The following is a 27,995-nucleotide window of genomic DNA, read 5'->3' on the forward strand; positions in this document are numbered from 1 at the left end:
GTTTGTAGAAAGAGAACAAGACTTAAAACTCCCGACATGTGGAATTTCCTTCAAAGCAATGCGTCTCAGATTAGTGCCGGGTGCCTTAATGAATGGTCAAATACTGCTGTATTTAATTTACATTTTGATATTCGACTCAAACTCCCAGCGTCCGTTAATAATAATGATTTGAAGGGGGACTTAATGAGGCATCACTCCCCCACTAGAACTGGAATAGTTGAAACCTCTCGGCCCACCTGGAGAAACCTCTACTCTGGGGGGATGTGGACAGTGAGGAGGGGGAGGTGATGGAGGGAGAAGGAGTGGTGGGGGTGGGAGAGACGGATGGGAAGTAGGAGGGGGAGAAGGTGGTGCTGGTGGAGGATGCCGGGGCCTGGGTGGCGGAGGTGGAAGGAAAGGGGGAGGGGGCTGTAGTGGTGGAGAGGAGGTTGGGGAGAAGTCGGGGGTGTGGTGGTGGTGGTGGAGGAGGAGAAGGGGGAGTTGGTGGAGAGGATGTTGGTGGGAGGAGGAGACCCCCCTGCCTGTACCGCTGGTTCAGCAAAACGCTCAGCAGGAACAGCCCACAGCAAACATGTTTAATTGTGTAAGAGGAAACTGTGTGTGTGTGTGTGTGTGTGTGCGTGTGTGTGTGTGTGTGTGTGTGTGTGTGTGTGTGTGTGTGTGTGTGTGTGTGCATGTGTATGCCCGTGTGTCTTTGTGTCTTCCAGCTAAAGCACCGCTACCGCTTCCATCATCACAAAAAAACACTGATTGGCTCAAAGTAGCTCCAGCCCCTGTGAGGGAGGCCAAGTGGGAAACCCTGTAGCAGCGGTCACAGTACCTCAACACCGGCACAACAAGCAGCCATCGGCTTACCTCCAACACCAATTAACAGAGATCGCTTAGAAATTGTGTTTCTACACCTGGCTTGTTGCTCCTTTGCCAGAACTTATTCCTGATTACAAACTTTCCTTTGTCCTCTCTCTCTCTCTCTCTCTCTCTCTCTCCCTCTCTGTCTAACCCTCTTAACCTAACTAACGGCCTATCTTGTTTCCAGTCCGCATAGCAGCTAAGCCGTCCACTAGCATGCATGTAGCCCATAAGCAAATCTTTTCACAGCTTCTTCCTCTGAATATTATCCTATTGCAACAGCCTTGTTGCAACTAGCACAATTGTATTTATAAAGCCAATTTTGTTCAGAAAAAAGGAGTGCCCTAAAACAAATCCAGAAAACGGACTTAATAAAATGAAGTAAAATAAGATGATGACACATACAGTATGAAATCATTAAATTGCAAAAGAAACTCATGAATAAAACAAATGAATAAAGCCAATAGGTAGATAAGGAAACTCTGAAAACAGAAAAATGTACCTCAGCAAAAGAGAAAGAAGGTAAAAAGGCTTAGAATTTTAGTTTTGCTCGACCGATTTAGCAGCCCTGAGATACAGAGGTCAGACGGTCCCACAGTCAAAGAGCCATCGGCACCGAAACCAGAATCATCGCCATCACTTTTTATTCTACTGTTGGGCATGGTTGAATAGTCATGACTTCCAAGCCCTTCTCTGAGTCGTGGGAGTACCCACAGAACCTTAGTCCGATGAATCAAGCCCCACCGGGGGGGACTGGCGGCGAGACCTCTCCCCGACCCCGGCAGACAGCCATCCGGGCGTTGGCTCTGAGCGATTCCACACGGCCTTGCCTGGACCCCCATCAGGAGGGGGAGATGGACTGCGTACGGGATTGTCCGCGCTGCGTGGCTGCAGTTTGCTCAAGGTCAGGGTTTGGGGGGATTGGAGGGGGGGTGTCGTTAGATTTACGACCCGGCCTTGTGAGCAGAACAAACGGGCACGGCGGTGGTGCTGGTGGTGGTGGTGGTGGTGGTTCTGGCAGTTATCTGGGGAGAGTTTGTGTGAAATGAAGCCCTTCATCACATCGATTTGGGGAAATCACCTGGAAAAGAGCTGTGTCAGGTGGTGGCGGTCGGCTCTGATTGTGACAGATCTGCCCCGGGAATGGCCCGGGAACGCTGAACCGAAAGACGAATGGATACCAATTGTCTTCCTGCTTTCTTATTTTTTTTTCAAACCTTTACACATATTAGCCTTGCGGTCTGGCATCGCCCGGTGAGATTTATAGTCCTAGGGCTGACGGCCGTCCAATAAAACAGCGGTTCCTTTACCCCTGTGTCCGTCAGTGAGGTGTAAGTACAATCTCTCAGTCTCTGTCGTCTCCTGGACTCAAATGAAACGCTTAGGATTCAGCGTTCGCAGCCCGTGGTTGGAGGAAATTGTCCCGGCTGAATATCTTGATGCTGATGCTTTTGAAATATGTTTTGTGATATTCACAGGCCACCACCGGCGTGTTTGGAAAATGAATGAAACGATGTCTTAAATGAACAAGTGGTCGTATCAGCGGTCGCATCCCCGCCTCTGATGTGTTGTCTCTCGAGGGACGATGAAACCTCATCCTCTCCTCTGGTTCCTCCTCCTCCTCTGTCGCTCGTCTGAGTGTCGAAGAGATAACAGCGATATTCCTGTCCTAGAGACCACTTTGATCCACTGAAGGACCTGATACACTTAAAACAAAATCGTAAAACGCTGTGTTCACACACACAACATCAGAGTTGTGGCTCATGGCTCCAATGTCACTGGAGTTCCTGTAAAGGGGTTCTCATTCGCTTACCTACCTCCTAACAGCCCTCCTCCCCTTCTCTTCCACCTCCCCTACAACTCCCCATCCTCCCCTCCACCACCCCCATGAACCTCCTTCCATCCACAACCACCTCCACCTCCACCACCAAGTCCTTCCCCTCTCCCTCCACCCCCGTTCATCCCCTCCTCCCCCCCCCCCCCTCCCACTCCCTACCTTCCTCTGCCTCCACCCCCTCCTGCTTCCCCCCACCACCTCGACCTGCACCTCCTCCACCACCACCACCTCCTTTCCACCCATGGGCATGTTGTTCTGCTCGAGCCTGCGTATGATGAATTTCAGCTACAAAGACTAACATCTCGGAAGGAAGGGTGGATGGAGGCGGGGAAGGAACCATCAGGGAGTAGAGGGTGTGGTTCTTCTTTTCCCAGGATGCATCTCGTTACAGTAGAACTGTCAAATGTTTGTTTAGAGTCTCGCTGTGTAAGGCAGGCGCCCCGACGGCTTGGTTTATAAATGTTTAATTTGAGCTTTGAACACGTGTTTATATGAACTCAGTTTGTTGCTGTTGGTAAATAAAGAAGCCGCCACTGTAAACGCCATCTGTATTTTAGAAGACTAACCAAACACTAACCAAACAATTTTTTTTGCAAGTATTTGTGTGCCCGTGTCTGTGTGAATGAGTGTGTGTGTGTGTGTGTGTGTGTGTGTGTGTGTGTGTGTGTGTGTGTGTGTGTGTGTGTGTGAGATTTCTTTGAGTGGTGTGTGTGTGCATGTGTGTGTGCATGGATGCGGATGTGAGCATGTGTGTTGATCAAATGATAGGGTCTGATTGGACCAGAGGAACGTTACTGTTAGCATCGCCTGCCGTCTTTGTGAATCTAATAACCATTTCAGCCCCCCTGACTAATTTAATTGTATTCCACATGTCCTGTGCGCGTGTTTATCGCTAAACTCCGACGCGGGGTTGAGCCGGTGGTTAGTAATATTCACAGAGACGACTTCTTGGGTATCGGCGTCTGATGGAGGAGACACTTTAGTCACAATGGCGGGTGTTGATTAAATACTAATCACAAAGCATCTTTGTCAGACCCGGCGTGTGTAATAGGATCCAAGAAGAGTTGGAATGAGTTGGGCCAGGGAGAGAGAGGTTCCCAATCCCCAGGGGATTAGGGATTAACAATGTGTAATTTATTCAATGAAGACCACTTTTCTCCCCCTTCCTCTCTTCTTGTCCATTCTCCTCTCTCTCCTCCTCTCTCATCTCTCCTCCTCATTCTCTCTTATCTCTCACCTTCCCTCTTCCCTCTCTTTCCTCCCCCCGCTTCTATCTGCCCTCTCTCCCTATCTCCTCTTTTTGGCAAGACACAGGACTCTGAATGTATCCTCTGCTCCTCCCTCTCTCGTCCTCCCTCTCTCCGCCTCTCTCTCCTGTCTCCCTCCTATCTCGCTGCTCCCTCTCCTCTTCCCTTTCTCTTCCTCACACCCTGTGGGAAGACTCTGTGAGTCTTGTAGCAGGGTTGTGGCAGGGTTTTAGAAGCGGACCACTGATTCCAGATACCCAATTGTTGTGTCCACAAAAAAACGATACCAAACTCTCCACATTTCTTAAGAAATCACAGAATGGTCTTGTTCCCAATCGAGTGTGTGTGTGTGTGTGTGTGTGTGTGTGTGTGTGTGTGTGTGTGTGTGTGTGTTCGTGCTGGGGTATGTGTGGTGAGTTGATGGAAATAATAATGTCAGCTTGGATGATGAAGATTATGATGATAATGACGATGATGAAGATGCATTCATTTAAGGAACAATAATAGTTCAATTATTTTGCATTGCAGTGTTTTTTGGTAGTTGGTTCAGATTCAATGTATTAATCTCTTCTGGGGACTTTGCTATTGCAGCATTCAAACTCAACTAGTAGCATGAGTAGGCTGCATGATGACTAGACGCGCATTCTAGCAATGTACCATAGGTAGCAATGCTGTATTTGTAGCATAGTTGGCGTAGGTAGCATGGCTAGCATAGCATTGCTATATGCTTAGAATGGCCAACAAGTACCATGGCTAGCATAATTATTTTTGACTTGTGCGCAGCATGGAGCCTAAATGCTCCAATGTAATTACTGTAAATCTGTTGACTGGTCTAATGCCTCATTGTTGAGAACATACAAACAAAGCAAAGACTTACTGATTTGTTATGATTGTAACTCATTGCTTTTTTGTTTAGTCTTTATTAATACTGTTATTGTCCTTACTGTGAACTTTTTTTTATTTCCGTTTGGGTTTGTGTCGACAGCAACTATGATTGCTGCCTCATAATGACAGTAACCATGGTTTTATATTCTGACTGGAACTTTCCGCACTCTGAGAGGGGGGGGGGGAGAGCGGTTGGTGATGGCGGTTCACATTAAACAATACATTAGACACCATCGTCAGGGATTAACTGGCTTTTGTCTTCCTTCCTTCCAGAAAGCTTTATTGTGGTTTTGTGTGTAGTTGTTGTTGTTAGGCTAATGTGAATAACAGTGGCGGCAGCAGCTCTAGTAAAAGGGTATTTACAGCATAAACACTGAGTCAGTGATGATTAGAGATGTGAATATGTGTGAAATGACTGAGACTAAATACTGATGACGAATTCTGCTGCCTCAGTGATATGAAACACCCTGACCAACCGTGTGTGTGTGTATATGTGTGTGTGTCTACATATGTGTGTGTGTGTGTGTGTGTGTGTGTGTGTGTGTGTGTCTGTGTGTCTGTGCGTGTGAGCCTGCGTCCTCCTCTGTGTGTGTCTACATCTGCTGCACTGTATCTTTCTATGTGTGCGCTTCTTCATTTGTGTGCGTGTGTGTCTCCCTCCGGGTGCATGTGTATCCGCCTTCGCATGCAGCTCTCCGTGACAACCGCATCGAGCTGGTGCGGGCCTCCTGGCAGGAGCTGACCATCAGCGTCAATGACGTGACACTGGGGGACGAGGGCCTCTACACCTGCTCCCTCTTCACCATGCCCATCAAGATCACCAAGGCCTACCTCACCGTGCTGGGTGAGTAGTCCCACGACCCTGGGTCCCTCCCAACACACTCACACGGCATGGAGGGTTGTAGGAAGAAACCGGGACCAAAGGGGAAAAAGTGATGTTTTATTTTTATCCAGCGAATCATATGCGTTGTTGTTGCCGTTTTTATTAATACGTTCTTGGCCGCTTTCCAGTGCTTGTTGTTTGATTTTGCGGCATTGTATTTTTGTTTAGCTATTTTTTTGTTGTTTTTGGTTGCTTTGGGTTATTGCTTGAACACCATACAAATCGGCCCACATTATATTCATTTGATCATTTAATCCCTACCGATCCCCCCCCCCCCCCTAAAAACTATCATAAAAACACTTAACCTTATAATTTAACATACGGGGGGGGGGGGCAGAGTGGTAGCCTGGTCCTACCAGACTATCGTACTTCATTTCATTTGTACAGAGTCTGGACCTACTCAATTGACAAACGTTAACTCACTTGAAGGCGGGTGTCTGTTGAAGTTCAAAACTATTGGATCTGCCAAGTGCCACTCTGGATCTGCCGTAACCAATCGCTAATGTTTGGCCGGGAATCACATCGTGCGCAGGCTGTAGACAAACCAAACACCGTGCGTGAAGATGTCCGTCAACGAGAGCTGACTTTAACGTCATTGATCTCAGCCACTCCCTCTGTTCGCTGATTGGACGCACAAAATTTTGACAGAGAAAACCCACTAAGATACCGCAGGCCCAGACCTAGTGAAGGGAAATTCAAATTGAGCGGAAGTACTTAGGCGGGCGGAGCCAGGCTAGCAGAGTGGTGTCTCAACCTGGCAATGTGCTGTGTAGGAAATTATACACGTGTCTCTCTACACTGTCCTGTCGAGAAAGGCATCAAAAAAAGTAATTGTAAAACACATGTTCTTCCTATCACCTGTAGTCATCTATTCTAACATGGCTCACCACGTCAATAATGGTGAACTACACAGAAAGTGGTGTACGCAGTGACCTGTGTGTTCAGATGAATCAGGGATATCTGATCTGTCAGGTGTGGCTCTCCGCCAGGTGGACTTATCTCCGAGGGTAAGGCATCACCGTTTTATATCATCTACTGACGTGCTCATTGACCCTTATTGGAGCAGACGGCCGGAGTAGCGCCTGAAGGTCACCACATTTGGTTCAACAGATGCGGCCTCTCTCCTCGAGGGCTCCATGGCTCCTCTCTGGTGTGGTGATGATTTTGAACCGCCATTAGCTAAGAAACCTTGTCTGACCGAGCAGCCAATCAACCAATCAGAGGTGGCTGGAAAAGTGTAAACTGATGTCGTTCTGACACACAGGAAGTGATTCCATTTTAGGAATATCCAAGGTTGCATCATGATGTCTGCGACAACACTGCAAGTAAAAGTCTTAGACTTTTAAACAAAAGTCTAAGGTAGTTGTGATGGTCGCATTTTATAGACATGCACATTAGAAATACACAAGTGTTTCTGGGTATATGATGATACTTAGTGTAAGTGCTTATTATCTGTAACTTCAATGTATGAAAAAGACGTTATGGATTTGACAGACAGAAAAGAATTGGGTTTGTTGCTTGCACCCTTCTTCCTTGTTGAACTCGCCGTCAAGCATGAATGGAGAAGACGTACTTTCTTCATTTCCATTTAGCAGACGCTGTTAGCCAAAGCGATTTACAAGTGATGCGAGAACAATCAAAGCATGTGATCAATATTGAAGTAGCTATAAAAAATATTCCAAGTTCTGCACGACCTAGTTTCCAAACCAACAGAAGCAGCTAAACTAAAAACTATAAAGGTACTTCTTGAGATATCGACAGATTGCCCTGGGTTCCTCTGTTAAACTTTTCAAAAGACCAGAGACACCTTCTGGCAGATTGTTCCGGAGGACAAGAGACACTAAACACTGCCTCCCTGCAGATACTCCTACTCGTAATAATAAATAATAATTCATTGATTTTATATTGCGCTTTGTGTGTGGGGGGAAATCACAGCCCATCCACTAACAGTTTGTAGCACCCACCTGGGTGATATATGTTCAACACACTGGTTATTAGCGACACTGGATAGGTGAGCAGGGAAACTATTCAATCAAGAGACCAGGGCCGAATCAGGTGGCAATGTTGGTGTGGAGGCAGCACCCCAACAGCACCCCTACTTGTACAACTATGGGCACTATCGGGACCTGAGGGAGTCAGGACCACAGTTTAAGATCTCATCCGTTCCCCCGTACCTGCATTTTAGAGCGGATTTTTTTAATGAGTTTGTTATAACTTCCTTTTTGTTTATAAGCTCATTTATTTAGGGACTATGCACAACACATTAGCTGAAGCAAAGTTAGATAGAAGGCTAATTTGCATGGTCCCTGGGCAGGAATCAACACAATTAGCAACTAGAACAGAACATCACAATTTACAACAACACATCATATATAAGACAGCTTGATATGCATAACACGCTCCCCAGGTTGGAAACCGAGTTTTAGATCAGTGATCACATGCGTGGTTTGTCTTGAGCCATGTTTTAAGGTGATGTTTTAAAACCGTACCGTAGGTGTACCTGAGCGGCCTGAGATTGTCGGCTTCACCAAACCGGCCATAGAGGGGGACATGGTCACCCTTACCTGCGCGTCAGCTGGGAGCAAGCCCGCCGCAACCATCCGCTGGTTCCGTAACGACAAGGAGGTCCAAGGTAGGACAACACGCCATCCCCAACTCCCTACCTGTGAGCTGTATCCTCTGCGGCCATATGCAGCAGTCACCCATGACCTGTAAGCCCTGTTGTCATTCTATTATTTATTGTGATTTACTTAATGCGATGAAGATTGACGTTTTCCAAACTATTCATGTTTTGAGGTCCAATTTTACAAACATTAAACAAATGTTATTGAATCATTATGGTTATTATTAGCATATCTAAATCTCTGATGTGCTTGCTTCTTTTACTCCTAATGCTACTTCAACCACCTCAGTATTATACATCTACTGTAGGCTGATCGTGTTTCATTGTCAATCCCTTACTGAACAGACAGTATTACTACCCCAAGTATATCATCAACATTACAGCATCTGTTTGTGTGGTTGAAGCCTAAGCTTACTAAACCTTAATGTTCCTCTTCCGCTGTCTTGCTTAAGCAATAGAGACAGAAAACACATATCAATACATTTCAATACTGCTGACAAAGACAAGCCATATGCCTTATTCACCTATATGGGCCATCTTTTGTGCTAAAAGTTAGCTGGGTGTGTGAACTGAATGCGTAAAATGGCCCCTAGGTGAATAAAGCCCTATGAGAAGCTTCTCGTGGAAGTAAAATGGATGCCCGACCTACGCAGGCGGTTTAACATCCTGTCTGAGAGTCTCTGAGAAGCAATCCGCGGGCGGTGGAGCTGCTAATGTTCTGCGGTATATCTGTCAGCGAAGCTATGCTAGGCTCTCCCTCCTGCTAGCAAATAACACCTGTTTGTTTGTCTTCTTAGCGGCTTTAAGCTCGAGAGCACAGCTTCTGAAGTGTTTTTATAGTCGTCGGGTGAAAAGTGTTGTTTTTTTTCCCTCCTGTGATTTGATAGTACTGGTTTAAGCCATGTGTAGCTCTTTAATGCAAGCGGGGTTGCAGTGGGAAAGCTGTGCACGGCAGTTGCTCTTTATTGAAGATTTGCGCGCAAGAGAGAAGCTCTTTCTTGGCGGGTTTGTGGCGTACCCCACATGGCAATATGATTGATGGGGGAGGGCTGGGAAATGAAGTTTTCTTGTTGAAATGGCTTGCACGTATATTTCTGAAAGGCCAGTGGAGGCTTGGCACATCACATCGACACCAGACTGTCTGCCTCCAAAACCCATGAACATTTTGTTTTGTAGGGAGTTTTTTGTCTCTCTCCTGAGATTGATTTTAAAATAACATATTTCACTCCAAACCGACATGAAATAGATTCCAATACATGTTTTGCATCAGAGCAAAATCATAAAAGTCTCCATTCTTCACCTTTGGGCTTCACAGAATTCATCATGTAATAATTTTGCTATAATGTTATATTAAAGAAAGAGAGAATGGCAGGTACATGTACCTAGTTTGAAATGTGTATATTTCCCATACCCAAAGGAAAGCTATAGTCTTACCTGTAAATCAAAACATTACCCAATGGACCACATATGCACGTCTATACATTCATTTAACACAAAACATACAATATTCATTTCAAACACCGGACCCAATGGAGTGGCCTTGTCAGGACCTGTCATGTACATGCAGATGCAGATGTTTTTATTATTCTCCCCTTTTGGGCTTGTGTTGTTATTATTATTGCAAACCCTTGGCTCGTCAAAGGCAAGAACTGGTAGTAAACACAGTAGGACCGGAGGCTCTGCACATTAAAAGGGATATTTCCCCATCAACGTGACAAAGAGGGGAAATGTCAATTTGTGTGCCGGAGCTTCTGAAGACGCTGCATAAAAGGCGCTCAATAAAAGGCGCTCCGACGGTGCCGTGGTGCCGGAGCTAGTCGCGGTAGTCGCGGGAGCCTCAGTTGCGGTCTGTGTCATGCTGCGGCTGGGGCCTCGCTGTCGGGCCGTGTCGTCCGTCACTCAAACCCTTCCCCTCGGGGGGGGGGAGGGGGGGTTCCCAGCTGCACGGCTGGAGGACATCAGCAGGTGCAACAGCAAGTCTTGTTTATTTCACGCTCCAGAGGTTTGTTTTCCCGCCGTTTGTGCGAGTGACAACGAACATTGCGTGATTTTTTAGAGGCAACCCTCGTTCATTGGCAAATAATTTGTTTTGCGGCTTACGGAGGCGAACAAATGAGTTGTTGTTGAGTGACAGCCATGCGTCTGAGAGCATTACAGTGAAGATAATAATCCGCCGTGCTGCTTGTGCAACCGTTGCATCGGCAAAGGGAACACATTATGTTCCTTTTGAATGTTTAAACACACACAGACATAGCCTGACACAACCCTACCTAGACAGATCCTGGAGTTCCTGTAGGCCCTACAAGCACCATTAGACATTACATGTTTTTATTTGGTTGTTACAGCGAAAAAATAAGATACAAACCAGCCTAATTAAGTGACATGGTGATGAAACTCCTAGTCAACTGCAGCCTGTGAAGAAAAACTGAAAAAGACTGAAAAAAAACAGGAAAGGGAAGCAAATATTCCCAGCTTCATAGTCAAATCCCCAGCCATGCCCTTTCTTATAAAAATCTTCCGGATCTCAGTGACTTTGATCTCAGTCTGCGCTCAGTTAAAAGCACTGTGAAATGTTTGACTTAATGACGGCACAGAAACGTTTGTTTGTTCTTTGCATAAATCTTATTATGCACATGTATGCATGTCCACACATGTGCATAATCAGGCAATAAATAGAGACGAAAAATTGTCCTTGTGGGTCTGATGCTGACTGTGAAAAGTGTGTGAGTGTGTGTTTCAGTATGGGACTGTGGATGTATACGAGTGTGTGCTGACTGTGAAAAGTGTGTGTGTGTGAGGGTGGTGTGTTACATACGTGTGTTTGTGTGTGTGTGTGTGTATGCGTGCGTGCGTGTGTGTGTGAGAGAGAGTGTGTGAGAGAGAGTGTTGTGCAGGGCTTTTATTAGAAGCTGACTTGTCTGGGAAGGGCAGCAGCTTGTGAACGGTTCTTAATGATACTTGTGCACTGCTCAGTACACACAACCAGCTGTGGCAGGAAGTATGCTACAGCCCGGCCTCTTCCACCCGCTGTATTGTTGGGCTGGAGGAATATTCCAGAATCCTTTTCACGTGGACAACAGCCTCAGTCAAAATAAGAAACTTCAATCATTTCCTGTTTTGGAGTTGGCATATGCAGACGACGATTTGACGTCGGTGATATGATGCCAAGCGTTCCAAAGTGAGACTGTAGTGGGCTTGACTGGAGACGTTGTTTTGTGTTGGTGTTTGAAAGGCAGTCCTACATGAGTCTCTCGCCCAGTCAACCAAATCCAGGCGTTAAACATTTGCCTTCTTTGTGTCTGACTTCCAAAGGCCGAAAAGTTTGACTTCAATTTCAATTAATTTCAAAGGCCACATTTTCCATTCTCACTGGTAGAAGGAAACAGACGTCAAAATGTACTCCATAGTGAAATAATATCTCATCTATTGTGCTAAACTGTATTATTAAATAAGGCTTTTATACATGGTTTCTTTCTTTGAGGACTCGTAGGAAAAGCTGCCGTCCAAATAAGACAGTTTTCTCCTGCCTTCAAAATCTTTCTGTTCCCTAAAAGGTGTTTTGTCATGTACGATATTTTCGAGTCAATGCATGCTGTTACGCATTTCATTTTTCTGACTGGCCTATTATCTTTTTTTCTGGGGTTAAATTCATCCATTCTTAAGTATGCACCTCATTCTGCCTTCATCAGCTCCGCTAACGTGCAGCCCATTGGATCTGAAGTAGACCGAGACATTAAGGTAGTGACGCAGAAAGGTCCAGTCCATCTCATGGTCTAAGACCCATTCTCTCTCAAACACAAACCGATGCACGCACACAGTCACTCAAACGCACGGACGCAAACACACACATACAGAAGGACACTCTCACTCTCACACACCCACAGGGTCGTCATCATTTTGTAGAGATTTGAGTGTACAAATGTGGTGTACACTTGATGAACACTTATTTCAACACTATATCCCATGGTGCATTGCGTCATTTCACCACCTCCGTCTCCACTACCTCCAAAACGCCAGCACCACCTCCACCACATCCACCCCCCTCCCCTCCACCACCTCAACAACCACCACTTTATACACCACCACCCCTATCCCCACCCTCGCTACCACCTCTACCACCACCTCAACAACCACCACCTTATACACCACCACCCCTATCCCTCCCTCGCCACCACCACCATCCCCACCACCACTATCTCCAACGTTATGGACCTCTAATCGGATCTCCTCTTTCCTTCTCCCGTCTGTTCCCGCTGAAGGCACAAAGGAGGTCAACGCCACCGGGAAGTCCTTCACGGTGAGGAGCAGCTTGCAGTTCGCGGTGGACAGACGGGACGACGGTGTGGCCTACACCTGTAGCGTGGAGCACCAGGCGCTGGACAAGCCCTACCAAACCACCGAGGTCCTGGAAGTCCACTGTAAGTCTTGGATGATGGGAACTCCTGCCCACACACTCTACTATATTGAGTCATTCAGCATGGTGTTTCCCCACCGAAAGTAGCACGTACTATAGGGCAGTGTTTCTCAAATGGGGTTACCTGTGACCAGGGGTATTTTGATCGGATTGCAAGGGTAGAATTTCAAAAATGTTTCCTTTGTCGTTTTAATGTTGGTTATGTTGCTGTAAAATAAGTCCAACTTTATGACATAAGTGGAATCTGAATACAACCTTAATACAAAAACTTTATTGAACTCTTTCCAATGACTGACAAAATTCGTGGAGGACGGCATTTTTCTTGCTGAAAGTATTTGCACCACTCATTTAATCCTCATGTTTACACATGCACGTATATTATCAGTACTGGTGTTACTTGGCTGAAAATAATATCAGGGGACGGGGCATTCATAATATACGTTTTAGAAAGACTGTCTTAGGTCTGGTGGCGTAGGCCTACTTGTTTAGATGTTGAGCTTTCTTTATTGTATACGTACTACCTCCAAAAAAAAATGTATGGTGTGAAGTATGAATATTTGTTCAATATTATATATGTCGATTGTTGACCATCAATAGTTGTCCAGAAATACTCCTCAACATCTTCCATTCTAAACACCGATCCAACCCATGTAATCCTCTCAATATGATTCAAAGCATCAACAGCTATGCTAAATTAATTTGGGTTGAATGGAAAACATTTATCGTTTAATGGTTTGGATGAAGAGGTGCTTGAGCCGCACGAATGGGGCTGTTGGGCTACATGAGACTTAAGAGAATGGGAAACACTGATTTAGCTGCTGAGAAGAATTGTTCTCAGCTTAAGTTGTAAGTCACTTGGGATAAGGGCGTCTGCTAATATATAGCAGACGCTTTTATCCCAAGTGACTAACAAGTTAGGCCGTGAAAAATGACTCTCAGCCAGGGGAGTGGACTGATGCTATTAAAAATGTATAAACGTATGGAAATCACATTTCAAGGTTAAGATTAGAAATATTTGTAGGGGGAGGGGTTGGTGGGGATCAGAACAGGATTGTTATGGGTTCAGGTGAGGGATTAACGCAGAGCTAGGGAAGTGATATAAGCTTTAGCCTCAAGTCTAGATAGCTATAGAGCTAGCTAATACAGACTACTAATACAAATTGTTGTGGGCCATAGCTATGCTCATGAATGTTATTAGGTGACCAGTTTGCTGAAATTTACAACAGGGACATTTGTAGTTTGGCGGCTCATACAGCACCAAAGTATCGTATTATTTCTGAGATAAAAGACTTCTCTTATCATGGTAGGCTATATATAGTACTGTAGGTAAAGATAAGGCCGTTCAATGGCCCAACTTATTAAATATTTTACATTTTTTCATTTTTTTCCTTTTAAATGGAGACTTCTCCTCATTGTGTTTGTGTTATGGGTAACGGCCAAGCAAATGAATGCTAACTCGCTATACGGCTAACTCATGTAGCATAGCCTGCTACTGTTAAAAACATGCTAATGAATGCTTTGATCTTTTGTCTGTACAGATGCACCTCACCTTGAAATCACATGCTCCCTGAATGTCCCACAGGAGGGGATGTATATGAAACTTGAGTGTTTGTCCACAGGGAACCCCATGTAAGTTACACACATTTATTTATATTATATTATATTTATTTATATTATATTTATATTTACAGAAGTCTGAAATGTATGCAAAAACACAGTGATTCTTAAACCAAAAGTTGAAAACCAAGCGAGTGAGTTTCCACATTCTGAACTCATCTTGACCATATGCTGTATGAAAAAGGTCTAGCCTATCTCTTCATAAAGATAAGCAGTAAATGGATGAAAGCTGCAGAAGATGCCACCACATGTTTTTCACCTCTCCTTCTTTATGTTTTCTAAACGGTTTAGGTCCAACATAAATACATATTAGATCTGCTTATGTGTTTTGAATGCAGGATTTGATTTTTGCAGTCTTCCACCACAATCTTGAACAAACTCTTTTATTTATTTATTTCTAAGCTCTTTTATTGAAGGTCCTTGTGAAAGAAAACTAATACAAATGCACTGTATGCCTACTATAACATTATTATATAGGCCTACCTTTAAATACAGATAATTTCATTTCATTTTTTTAATTTACTTTACTTAACTTATTCTGTTTTATTTATCTTTGTATCATTACTTGTATCATTATCCTGTCTTTTCTATTGATGCTTTGTTTCATTGAATGCGGCTATTGCCACTGAATTTCCCTTTGGGGCTGAATAAAGTACTAAAGTTATCTGATCTAACCTAATCGAACCTAACCTAATCGAACCTAACCACATCTGATCGTATCTGATCTGGTCTAAACAGCCTTCCCTTGCCTTGCTCCTACCTTGCTCCTACCTTGCTCCTCCTCCTCCTCCTCCTCCTCCTCCTCCTCCTCTTAGTCCAGAGCCGGTGCTGTGGTCCAAGGATGGGGGGGAGCTCCCTGACGTGGAGCGTATGATCGTGGAGGGCCTCGAGCTGACCATCACCACGCTCAACAAGACAGACAATGGGACGTACCGCTGCCAGGCCAGCAACCACCTGGGCACCAGCCGGGCCGAATACATCCTCTTTGTATACGGTACACTACGTGTTATTGATTCACAGCTTTATTCTATTACTTCTGAACCCATAACTTAGGTCTGGAATTTTTTTGCAAATCAAATTAAAATAATTGTTGTGTACCTGCTTTGACACACATTGTTTTAACGTGATCACCATGAATTTGCCATTCATTTCAATGTCCCAGCGAACCTCTGCTAATAGCAGCAGTGTTTTGCTCGTGGCTCATGGATCGTTATGCTTTCTTTCCATATATACAAAACATTTAAGAGACCAATAAAACCTTTTAATGACATATTTTCAATGCATTTTTTTTATCAAATTTCTGCAGCTTATACAGCTCTTCCGACCCCATATCCCATTTGGGTCGGGATATCAAGTGAGGTCCCGACCCAAAGCTTGGGAAACACTTCCGTATATGAACCATCACCATATATGGGCATATGTGGATCCCCTGCTCTTCTGCAGTTGTGGGTTCTACAGATCCAACATGTTTTTCTGGAGGGGTATTTTTCGTTTTGTAATAGATTGAAAGAAATCGACATATGTGGTGACTGTGATAATATTTTTCTGTTGGAAAGGGTTTTGATAGTGATTGATTGTTTGTCTGAATAGTAAAGATATTATGTTTGAGGTAGGATTTTTTATAGGTGGCAAATGGTGTCCACATTTGTCTGTAGGTCATAGAAATAGCTAAAATATAAAAAACAATAGAAATGAGTCACCTCCAGGTATAAACATTTGCAGGATACAGAATTTCTAGAATAATTAATAATTAAATAGCACTATAATGTTAACCTCTCCGGATGTTAAAATATAATGGGAAATGTAGCGCTTTTCTAGAATCTGGCCACTCAAAGCACTTCACAACACACATTCATACATTGACTGTGGTGGTAATGTGACGGAACTGCAAGCGAATTGGGAGTAGTTAAGGTTTGGTGTCTTGCTCAGGGACACCTCGCGATTAGCCAGGGGGAGCTGAGGTTCGAGCCAGCATCCTCCCGGTTGCCAGACAACCTGCTCTACCTCCTGAGACACTTTTTGAGAATAAAAAAAGTTTTTTTTTCACGAGCTCATTCAACATTATACAAAAGCTATTTACAGTCTAGTCTAAATGTAATTATGAGGATTTAGAATCCATAGAGAGAGAGAGAAATTACCCTTACCACCAACAATGGCTTGCAATGTACCATCGATTTAGGGCTGATCATTTTAACATTAATCACTTTACACTTAAAAGTCTAATTACGAGTTTCGATACATCACTTCATGACCGTTTTACCACCCGTTTACGACCTGGCCTCCATTTACAACCTAGATACAGGTGAGCAGGGTGTCCCAATGCCACCGGCAAGGAGAGCAAATGCTGGGAGTTTGTTTACGTTGGTGAATACCCCCACCCACCGCCAGGGGGGTGGTGGTGGTGTTGTTCATAGTGGGGTCGCCGGTGGGGTGATCTTTATGGTGCGGTGATCTTTATGGTGGTGGAGGAGGTGATGAAATGCTGGTGGTGGTGGTGGTATTAGTGATGGAGGAAGTGCTGATGGAGGTGATAGTGGTGTAAACGTGGTAGTGCTGTTGGTAGAAACAATGTCGCTGGTGTCGACGGGGCTAGTGGTACTAGGTACACGGTGCTAGTGGTACTAGGTACACGGTGCTAGTGGTACTAGGTAAAGATGTTGATGGGCTGGAGGTTATCATGGAGGAGGTGATGGAGTCAGTGGTGGTGGTGATGGCGGTGGCAGTGGTAGCAGACTTAGCCCAACAGCCTAGGGCTAGCTCAGTGGGGTTCCTGGTTCATCTGCTGCTCTCTTCCCAGGATCAAGAAGCTACCTAATCTGTTTGGCTCACACAATTTAGCTTTTAAGTGTTGCCTGAAGATATAAAAATAAATGAATAGCAAATACTAGAACATTAATAATATTCCTGTCATATATATAGACTAAATGAAGAATGACAAGAACAAGAACTTTATTTAACCTTTTGACAGTTTGCTAGGTTAACGCCTACTACAAGCGTTTATTTTTCTGTAATATTTGGGGAAAACAAATGTAAAACTGTTTTTTGGGAGAAACAGACAGAAAAATATTTTTTATTTGTATTTGTTATGTCTGTTTCGTCAACTCTGGTTCAGTAAAGAGAGGAAGACAACTCCGACAGGCTATGCTTTCTCTGTTAGGCCAGCTGTTGCAGCTACACTAGCAATGTCAGGCTAGGCTAGCGTTTTCAAGTTCGGCTTACTGTGTCATGCTAGGCTATCTGTGTCACGATCGGCTAGCTATATCAGGCTAGGACAGCTATAGCTTGCTACGCTAGCTGTGTCCCTCTACGATAGCTATGTTGGGCTATGCAAGCGTCCATATCGTCCTGTTCCCACTTGCATCATCCATTCCATCCAAACTTCATCGCTCATTCCCATCATTCTAGATTGAAACGGAACAGCGGAATTCAAAACTCTGGAGGTTGTTAAAGTGCGCCCTATGCCTGGGAGCTGTTTGAGACTTTATTTTATTAGATTATCTGTGAGAAATGAGCCCCAATGACATGACCGTAGCAGAATCAACACAATAAACACCAAGGTCCCGGTGCCCGGGAGCGGACGCGCGGCTGACGGCTACAGCTGAGAGTCTTCATGTATAATATATCTGACAGTTATTCTTTCAAGCGCTGCACTCATGCTGCCTGACTACTTATAGCTTTTAGATCTCCCAGTCCGCACTGAAGCTAATTTGTGAATAAAACGATAGCTGAGAAGCTATAAATGTCACCGCCTCGCCGCAATTCATCACTATCTGCATTTCCGTCACTCGCCGCAGTATAAATAAAGTTAAATGAAGGCGGAGGATACATAATAATCACTGTGTCTGGAAAAAATGGGCACCAGCCGCCGTCAGCCGCCGTGGCAACGGGCCCGGAACCACGTCCATGACAGCTGGCTCTGGGGTCCGGGGTTCAGAGACGCATCAAGCTGAAGAAGGAACACATAGACTTTGCCTTGGCCAGTGTCTGTGTTTGTGTTCCATTTGCAATATTAGCCTTGACATTGGTAAGTTAAATTATTTTAATTTGGGTTCTGCTTGTCATTTATTCATTTTTCTTTGGGTGTGTTTGTTTCTTTACCCTCTCAGTAAACTTTTGTGTTGTTTATTTTCTTTCAAAATTTCTATTTGATTTAGCCTCGTCCATGCTCCCCTCACATCCACCAACCCAACCACCTCCATCCCGTTCTCCATCTCCAACACCACCTCCATCTCCTCCAACACCTGAACCAACACCTCTTCGTCCTCCATCTCCACCAACAACTCTTCGCTAACCGCCTTCCACACCACCACCACCAACAACAACAACAAAAACAACAACAGCAAACAACAACAACAACAACACATACAACATCCCTCAGCCCCACTCCGTCTCCCCCGTCTGCGTCGCGACCCCAGGTACACCAGCCATCGCTGTCTAGCCGTGCTCATAAACACAGCATTAAACACGCGGCCTGTGATTGATGCCCTCGCAGCCGGGCTCTGAGCCAGGAATTGGCGGTGTGTTAGACTTGATTCATCTCTCCCTCTCTTTCCCCTTCCTCTCTCACTCTCATTCTGTTCTGTTCCCTTGCTTTTACCTACCTTTTTCTCCTCCTTCTTCCGTGTACAACAGCTGACATGACCAGAATTCTGTGATGTTGTTCATTCGTATTCTTGTATTCTTAATGTTGGCCGTCGAGTGTGAGAGGCAGTATTGCAGTGATCCAACTGTTTCGTTTTTCCTGCTGTGTTTTGACCCTCGGAGGACATTTTCTAAGTACACAACAGCAGGAGGTTATTATGGGAGTATTATGTAATATGTTTTGGAACATAAAGTACAGAACCAACTGGTATTTACACAGCATGTCAATTAAAACACTCTTTAGGCTGCACAGCGTCTGTTGAGTATTTCCTCAATAAGACAAAGTGGACAGATTATATTCAACAGTTCAGCTCTGCTTAAGTTGTTTATTAGCGATCAGTTATGCAATGACATCTTTATTGGATGTTTATTGATGTCCCTGTTATTCAGCTTATTGTAAGCCTAATGATAGCATATTGTTAGCCCAGTGGCGTTGGTTTGCCGTTGGTAGTTTAGTGTTGTTTTGGGCCGTAAACATAAAAGGCCGGGAACATCTGCTTCCCTGCACATTGTTCTAACCTGTAACAATGCCCCAGTAAACCTAAGCACATCGTGTCATATAAAGTCATAAATTGTAGTGAAGTTATTTGCCTATCAGGCACAATTAGACTTCGGACCCCCAGTTTGGTAAACACCAGCCTAATGGCTGGGGTGTTTGACTCCTAATCCAATGCTTCGGGGTTTGATTCCCAATGCCTTTAACCTACCTTCAAGCACCCTTATACACGATACCTAAACCCTTAATATTACCTGTAACTTTAAGGATTCATTTCAACAGCATTTAATGATCATGTAAATAATCATCCGGAGACGGTGCGGTATGTAGTGTATCGGAACTAGACGATCATGAAGATAAAGTAGCTAATTTTGGTAATCACCGCGCTTAGTCCCAGATATTATACAGCCTCGGGCACTGTTCAGCTCTCTCAACGGATTGACTTACTTCTCTGACATTAACCTGAAAAATATCCTCTGCCAACTTTCACCTGGGGAAAAATAAGAAAAAGTAAATGTAATACACATTTTCGATTCAAGTAGGACTGCATTACTCATGTCTTCGGACGTTTAAGATATATTATAGTGTGCAAGACAAACCCAGTATTGCAATTATGAATGTAAAGGCCCCAACATATTATTAGTACATACCTAATAATATCAGACTTAATGAAGACCAGAACAGAAGCCAATAACATAATCAATCTCAGACGTGCACCATAACATACAATATGTATATATCGTTTTCCATAATTGAATAACTCCTTACATTATTTTCCATTTATTACATTTACCTTGCTAATGTAATCACACAAACCAGTGATTTAATTACAGTCTGATGTATTTAAATTCACTGTGGGCTTCTCTTTGTGGGGTGTTTGGGGAAAGAATCCTGTGTGCCACACTGTGCGGTGTTTGTTGCCATCTCATATACGCCTCACCTAATTATCAGCAGACGTGGTATACCCTGTAAACTTCAAAATAAAAGCCAGAACCCTAAAGTGTTGACGCTAGCAAAGCCCCCAGCGCTTCCAGCGGCGGCTAAGGGCTTCTTGAGCACTCATGAATAATTCAGAGCGTATATTCCTCTGGCTTTATCCTACAGGGGAAAGCAGACTACAAATAGTACTGTGTGTTCTCCGTTTGTAGGTTGACACGGCCTAATCCGGTGTCCTGGTTACACAGGAATATACCCAGAATGCATATGGCTCGGACCTAAAAGCACTGCCTTGGGTCACTCTAAATGCGGTGGTTGTTTTCAAACAGCTGATTTGCTCTCAGCATTTGGGCTGATTTTCCGTGTTGTGATTTGAACCTTTTCATGTTCAACTGTTTTTTCAACTCTGTGTCTGCAACCACGGCATCAGCGAAAGGCTTCCCGGGTTCCACAACAGGTAAACATGTAGTGTTGTTACGGTAACCACCAGCCCGCTGCCCCTGGGTCAGAACGGCCCGGTTCAGCATGAGCCTAGACACCACCACGCATGGATGGATGCTGGACGCTGTGTCTCCCTACCCCTCTCCTTACTCCTTGTGTTCTTTCTTTCTCTCGCTCTCTCTCAGCACCTTTCTGTCTTTCTCTTGCCTTTCTTATTTCTCTCGCAGCCTCTCCATTCTCTCCAGTCTCTTTGTCTCTCTCTCTCTCTCTCTCTCTCTCTGTCTCTATCTCTCTCTCTCTCTCTCTCTCTCTCTCTCTCTCTCTCTCTCTCTAACGCTCTCTCTCATTTCCCTTTCTAATGCTCTCTGTCTCTGTGTCTCCTTCTTTTACCTATTTCCCTATGATCCATATCTCTCGTCTCTACCTTCTCTCTCTTGCTTTCTCTCATACACACACTGACTTATCTTTCTCACTCTAAATCTTTCCATCTCTCTTTTGATCGCTCTCTTCTCTCGCTCTCCCTCTCCCTCCCTTAATTCATTGCTTGTTCTGTCTATCTGCTCTTTCTGTCCCGCTCTAACTCCCCACAACACATCAGTGTCTCTCTTTTCCCTCCATATCTCTCGCCATCCCTGCCATCTCACAAGTGCCTACGTCATACACCCAGCCAAAGCCTCCTTTATCTCAGATAAAATATTTTGTAGTTTTAAACAGATGCTTCTTTGTGTGTCATTGCAGCATGGAGGAAATGTGTGACTAGGGGGAAGGGGGATAGTGTTTAGTTGCTAGACTGTCTCAGTCAAAAAGAACTGGGTTCGATTCCCCTCGATCCTTGAGCAAGATACCTTAACCCCCACCTGCTCCTTACCTCACAATCACATGTTTCTGAATTCAATGCAAGGTGCTTGGATAAAAGCAAAGAAAGAAATAGTTGCTTTGAGATGTATGTGTGCGTGAGTGTTTGCATGCGTGAGAGTGTGTGTGAGTGTGTGCTTGATTTTGTGTGTGTGTGTGTGTGTGTGTGTGTGTGTGCGTGTGTTTGTGTGTGTGCGCGTGTTTCTGCGTGCGTGTGTGTGTGGGTGTGAGTGGGACATATAAGCATGACATATATGAGTTGAATATATATGTGAAGACTGACATGGGTTAGGTTTAGGGGTTGTTAGGATATGTTATATTGTTAGGATATTACATGTATGCATCATTTAAGGGGAAGCAAGGAATAGAGCATCCTGTACAGGATGATGTGGTCTTTTGCAGCTGTGAGGGTGCTGTGTGGAGAAGATCGATGCTGTATAGCACTGCGGTTCCCAACCGTGGGTACGTCTACCCTAGGGGGTACGTGAGCAGGTTCCAGAAGGTGCTTTTGCAACCTGCTGTAAAGATTACCTATAAAATAAAACATTGCGATGTAATAATAGAAACAGAAAGGTATGCCTCAGCTTCTTCCCTTTAAACTCTGGGAGACTACAGTATGACTAATGATGCTGAATGATAATAGTATATTATTAGTTCCTCCCTAGGCAACTACAATATGAATAATGACCCTGAATGATGATTGTAATATTAGTACAAAGGCTGGGTGTGGATGTGGACTTGAGCTGTGGATTGGGCTGTGGGGGTACATGAGGTTTGAGAACACTGCTCTGACTAGCAGACAGAGGGGAACATCTCCTCTGCAGCTCATCCTGTCAATGAAGTCCCTCATCCAAAATGTTAGAGAAAGAATGAGATGCATCCATTTAGAATGTTTCCAGCTTTATTGGTGATGAGGTTCTGAATGACCAGCATGCACTTTGCTCCTTGGCCCCCAAAACCGACTAACAGATCCTTAGTGCATGAATTCAAACCTACATGTTCTGCACCACCACGGTTCTGCATAGTATTACAACACTACACTCTTCTTTTTCCCTCTCCCTCTTTTTATATGATGTATATTAATATATGATACTATCATATATTAATGCGTCCATCCTGCTTGGTGAATAAATGTGGTACCACTTTGATTGCCAACCGTGGAAGGCATGAGGAGAGCTACACAACATTCTGTGTGTGATAACATAACCTGTGCTATGCCTCACACTGTTTCAAACCTTTCCTCATCAAAGAGTTTGACCTTGTTGGACTCAGGGAGTGGGAGCGCCGCTTTTATAGCTATCAGCCTCTAAGAGAGGGAGAATGCATGCAGTTCCTCTTCATTATTTTTTTCTAAAGTTCAAAAGTTCACGACCATCTCCGCGTGACTAGCCAAAGAAACGTCCATGCACCTGTTAGGCTTTGGAGGTTTAAAACAAAACAAACAGCATGCTCGACAGGTGCTTTGTCCTCTCTCTCTCTCTCTCTCTCTCTCTCTCTCTCTCTCTCTCTCTCTCTCTCTCTCTCTCTCTCTCTCTCTCTCTCTCTCTCTCTCTCTCTCTCTCTCTCTCTCTCTCAGATCTACATTTACACACACAACTCAGGTAGTGCTGTGAATGTTGTTTCCCCCGACGACGAGAAGGGGAAGCAGGGTCGTCCTCTCCTCCATTCACCAGGTCGCCATGCCGACGCGAGTCATTTGTCAGAATGAGCGAATGAGAGCAGACGGTCCTCGGTGAAGGCAGAGTGAGAGAGTCGGGGTGTAGATCAGGACAGACAGGGGCCGTACAGCCGGTGGGGGGGGGGGGGCGCCTCCAGGGGGTCCTCAGGTTAACTAAGACTGATTCTTAGCCCTCCAAAGAGCCGCTGGCGATGCACAACGTGACTTGAAATGAGACAAACATGCACAGACACACGCACACAGAGACACACGTAGGAACAGAGACACGGATCCAGACCGAGATGTAAGCACGTAGACACAACTGAAGCACACCCTAACACGGATACATACACGTACCCACACAGATAGGCGCACAGGCGCAGATAAACACACGCAAAGAGGAATACCAAGCATAGAGGAGCACACAACGATTAACACACAAACACACACGCACAACCATACAAATGGATATTGGATGGATATATATAAACACAAACACAGACACAGATAAACATACGCATACTCAAACATGTGCAGCCAGACACACACAGGAGCAAGCAGACGTAATTCAGACAGGCATACTAACACTTAAAACACACACACAGAGACATTCAAAAGTGGAGCTTTTTTCGGAGCTGGGGGATATAGTTTTTGAGGAAAAAATGTATTTGCAGCCAATTTAAAGATACTTTCTGTTCTTAATGACACTTTCCACTGCGCTTACACATTTCAAAGTTTGACGTTTGTGGAGTTTTAAAGTTTGCCATTTATTTTATGTTATTGTATTTCCCGGTGCGTTCCAGTTACATTACATGGGAACAAGATTGTCTGGTTGCTTTTAAACGCTGCGGATCCTCATTAGGGAAAGCAGCTACAAGAGAGCTTTCTACCAGTCGCTATTCTCAAGTCTGAATTATTCTCCAGGTTGAGGGAAGGTAAATAGTTTTTGTCGCTCGTATCCTAGTTCAGTACAGACTGCATATTGCTGCATGGGCCAATTAGATCTTTAAAGAAAATCTTTCAAAATATCAATGTTTTCTCTTTCCGTTCTCTCTCGGTTTCTTGTCCTATCTCTCCTCCTCTACTTTCTCAAATTCAAATTCAAAGGGCTTTATTGGCATGGAAATGTTTATATTCACATCACACAGAGGAAATAGGATAGAAAAATACCAAAATATGTTGTATTCTCTGACTCTTGTTTGATGGTTGCCCACTTTCTTTCTCTCTCTCTCTCCCTTTCTGTTACACTCTGCCTTTTTTTTTCTGTTTTCATATCTCTCTCTCTCTCTCTCTCTCTCTCTCTCTCTCCCTTTCTGTTACACTATGCCCTTTTCTCTGTTTTCATATCTCTCTCTCTCTCTCTCTCTCTCTCTCTCTCTCTCTCTCTCTCTCTCTCTCTCTCTCTCTCTCTCTCTCTCCAGACCCCAATGCGCTGGGTCAGGTGGGTCCTGACCACGCCCTGGTGGGTGGGGTCGTTGCGGTTGTGGTCTTCATCACCTTGTGTCTGACTATCCTCCTGGGCCGCTACCTGGCCAGACATAAAGGTGAGCCCAGGGAAAAGGCGCTCTCACTGGTTCACATACACATGTTAAAAAGCACTGCATGTGATAGTGTCTATTTCTTGGTATGTCGATGTGTGTGCATGTGTGTGTGTGAGTGGGTGGTTGCGTGCATGTGTGTGTGTGTGTATATGTTTTATATAAATATATTGTATATTTAAAGGATTTTATCTAACAAACCAGGCATGTATAAACATATTTAGCTATACTGGTAAAAAATATATTTATATTTATATATTTTCTTATGACTACATATCTACATATATTTTAATGTGTATTTAAAGGAAAGTATCCAACCCACGATGCATGTGTACTGTTAATACATGTACATTGATATACAGTATGTGTGCATGAACATTTATTTTATATATACTATTTGAAGGAATGAGGCACAGGTTTAATAATAATTCATTATATTTATATAGCGCTTTTCAATGACCCAAAGACGCTTAAAATGAAGGGGGGGACCTAACTCACCACCACCAGTGCGTAGCACCCACTTGGGTGATGCACGGCAGCCAATCTGCGCCAGAACGCTCACCACACATCAGCTTGAGAGTGAGGGAATTAATGAGTCAGTCAATGATACAGGAGGATGATACAGGAGGATGATTAGGGGGGCCAGATTGAATTAGCCTGGTTGGGCCAGGACACCGGGGTAACCCCTACTCTTTGCGATAAGTGTCGTGGATCTTTTATGACCACAGTGAGTCAGGACCTCGGTTTTACATCTCCTCCGAAGGACGGCGCCTTCCACAGCACAGTGTCCCCGTCACTGCACTGGGGCATCAGGATTGATGAGTGAAGGGGCCAGAGGGAAGAGTGCCACCTATTGGCCACCACCCGACACCACTTACAGCACCTGGTATTCCCAGGCGGTCTCCCATCCAAGTACTAACCAGGGCCGACCCTGCTTAGCTTCCGAGAACTGACGAGATCGGGCATGTTCAGGGTGGTATGGCCGCCTTAAAATGTATTGGTTTATCAACCAATACATTTATATATATTTATGTTTGTGTTTTAAAGGAAGGTACTAACCTACAGGGCATGTGAATATCAACGTGTGTATTTCTATGTATTTATGTGTTTTAAAGGCACATACTAACCCACGAGGCACGTGTATGTCAACGTGTGTCTTTTTATATATATTTATATATATACTTATGTGTGTTTTAAAGGAACGTATCTTACCCACGAGGCGAAGGGAGCGGACGACGCACCGGACGCCGACACGGCCATTATCAACGCCGAGGGAAACCACGTGCACGCCGAGGAGAAGAAAGAGTACTTCATCTAGACCTCCCCTACCCCCCTACCCCCCTACCCCAGTCCCTCCTCTGGCCCGGCTTCCCCCACCCAGACCAGAACCACCACCACCACCACCACCTGACACAAAGCAATCTCCAGACTCAGTGTTTCTCGCGGCTCCAGTTTGTCCCCCCCTGCGTTCGGTTTCCGCATCCAGTCGATGACTCTTGCCTTGCCCTGTTTTCTAGCCAACCTCGGTGGGGGAGGGGAATGTTCCTTGCTTAAGTCCTCCTGTGTGAATTTTAAGTTTTTCCGCTGCCTAAATGCTGTATATTTTGGGGAGGGGGAAGAGCAGTTTATTTCCATTCATCACATATATTTATTATGTGATTCATAATAATTGCTATGGTTATTTATTCTTCAAGTTGTACTTTTTCGTGGAGTTTTTTTTTGTCTCCAGCTGGAAAAAAATACAGTTTTACAAAACTGTGTGACAGTTTAAAGAATATAACAACGAAACAAAATGAAACCCAAACGACTCATATATTAGCGTTTATTTTATAAACAACAGAGCGAAAACATTTTTTTCTTTTCAGAACAATCGCTCGGACGCGACGAAACGAAGTATGCGTCTTTCTCCTACCCATCCTCCTCCTCCTATTGTCTTTATTTACTTCAGTTTATTCTCATTTGATTGAGCTTGGCTCCATGTCCTGGGTTTGTACCAGAACATGTAAGACAATTAAAGCACAAAGTCTGAGGACTAATGGACGGACAAACCAACCAACTGCTTCTTGTCTCAGGACTACGAGTCGAAAACAGAGAGATGGATTAAGATCGTGTGAAAACAATTTTTAAAAGATACTAATTGTGTTTTAATTTTTTTTGCGGACGGATGTCTGATTGTGATTGTTGTGGAAAGAGACCAGGTCCAGAGAGGAAAGGTGCTGCAGAGTTTGAGCCCCACCGACACACCCTATCCACTCATTAGCTGTAGCCTCTGGGGTGGACTCATTGGTTGACTGGAAATCCTGAGGAGGATTGCCACTAACTGGATCTGGATCGTCCACCTGTGAAGATATGATTTGGTATCGATGTGAGAGTGGAAGGGTTGAGTGGAGCCTATTTTGGCTTATTCTCTAGGTTACTTTATTAAATAACTATGCTCAGTGTGTCGATAAAGCTGTAAATTACTTTGCTAATGTGAGTATTGGTGAACAATATTGTTGAATCTTGGGATCCCTGATGCGTTTTAAATTTGTATATTAGCCTATACAGTTCATCTATTTAAAGTGTTACATAAGATTTTTAATTGTTTTACCATTTATCTTATCACAAACAAAGCTAGTTTCTTTGCCGTAAGGAGTGTATATAGCGTGTAAGAAAAGGATTTTGGTAAAAAAAAAAAAAAAAAAGCAAAAAAATAGCAACGCTGGTTAAAGCTATTAATTTAAAGATCATATCAGTATGCTGCCCATTTGATTAGTTTCCTTTAACATATTTTCAAAGAAGTTGTCAAAACAGGGATTGTAAGAAACTAGTATTAAAGCAAAAGAAGATGGTCCAAATATATGTATTTATTATTATACTTGATTGACATTAATTATATGAAACGACTTATCAATTGATATTATTGCTGTTATTACTAAAGTTGGTGTCCGACATATTTTTTTTTACAACTTTATTTTTCGTCAATTTGAACAACTTTCTCTCACGATGAAAAAAACGATCTGAACACAACGATCACCGTTATGGCCTTTGATTTTGCTGCAGATAGTACTCGTATCATGTTGAATCATTGGTCAGG

The 27,995-nt window shown here is 44.1% G+C and overlaps 1 protein-coding gene across 1 annotated transcript in view; it reads left to right on the top strand.

Annotated features, from left to right (window-relative positions):
* The window catches only part of cadm2b (cell adhesion molecule 2b), a gene marked incomplete at its 3' end in the record, with an annotated part of 131,587 nt that extends 105,350 nt beyond the window's left edge, over positions 1 to 26,237 (top strand). Inside the window, exons 3-10 of the mRNA XM_079731934.1 lie at positions 5,510 to 5,662; positions 8,196 to 8,333; positions 12,584 to 12,742; positions 14,277 to 14,367; positions 15,171 to 15,349; positions 20,859 to 20,885; positions 24,803 to 24,925; positions 26,119 to 26,237. Of these exons, the coding sequence (XP_079588060.1) occupies positions 5,510 to 5,662; positions 8,196 to 8,333; positions 12,584 to 12,742; positions 14,277 to 14,367; positions 15,171 to 15,349; positions 20,859 to 20,885; positions 24,803 to 24,925; positions 26,119 to 26,237 (989 nt within the window). The remainder of the gene's footprint in view (positions 1 to 5,509; positions 5,663 to 8,195; positions 8,334 to 12,583; positions 12,743 to 14,276; positions 14,368 to 15,170; positions 15,350 to 20,858; positions 20,886 to 24,802; positions 24,926 to 26,118) is intronic.
* Between the last annotated feature and the right edge of the window lie 1,758 nt (positions 26,238 to 27,995).

This window comes from Pollachius pollachius, assembly GCF_949987615.1.
Source record: "Pollachius pollachius genome assembly, chromosome: 3".
In the NCBI taxonomy this organism is placed as follows: domain Eukaryota; kingdom Metazoa; phylum Chordata; class Actinopteri; order Gadiformes; family Gadidae; genus Pollachius; species Pollachius pollachius.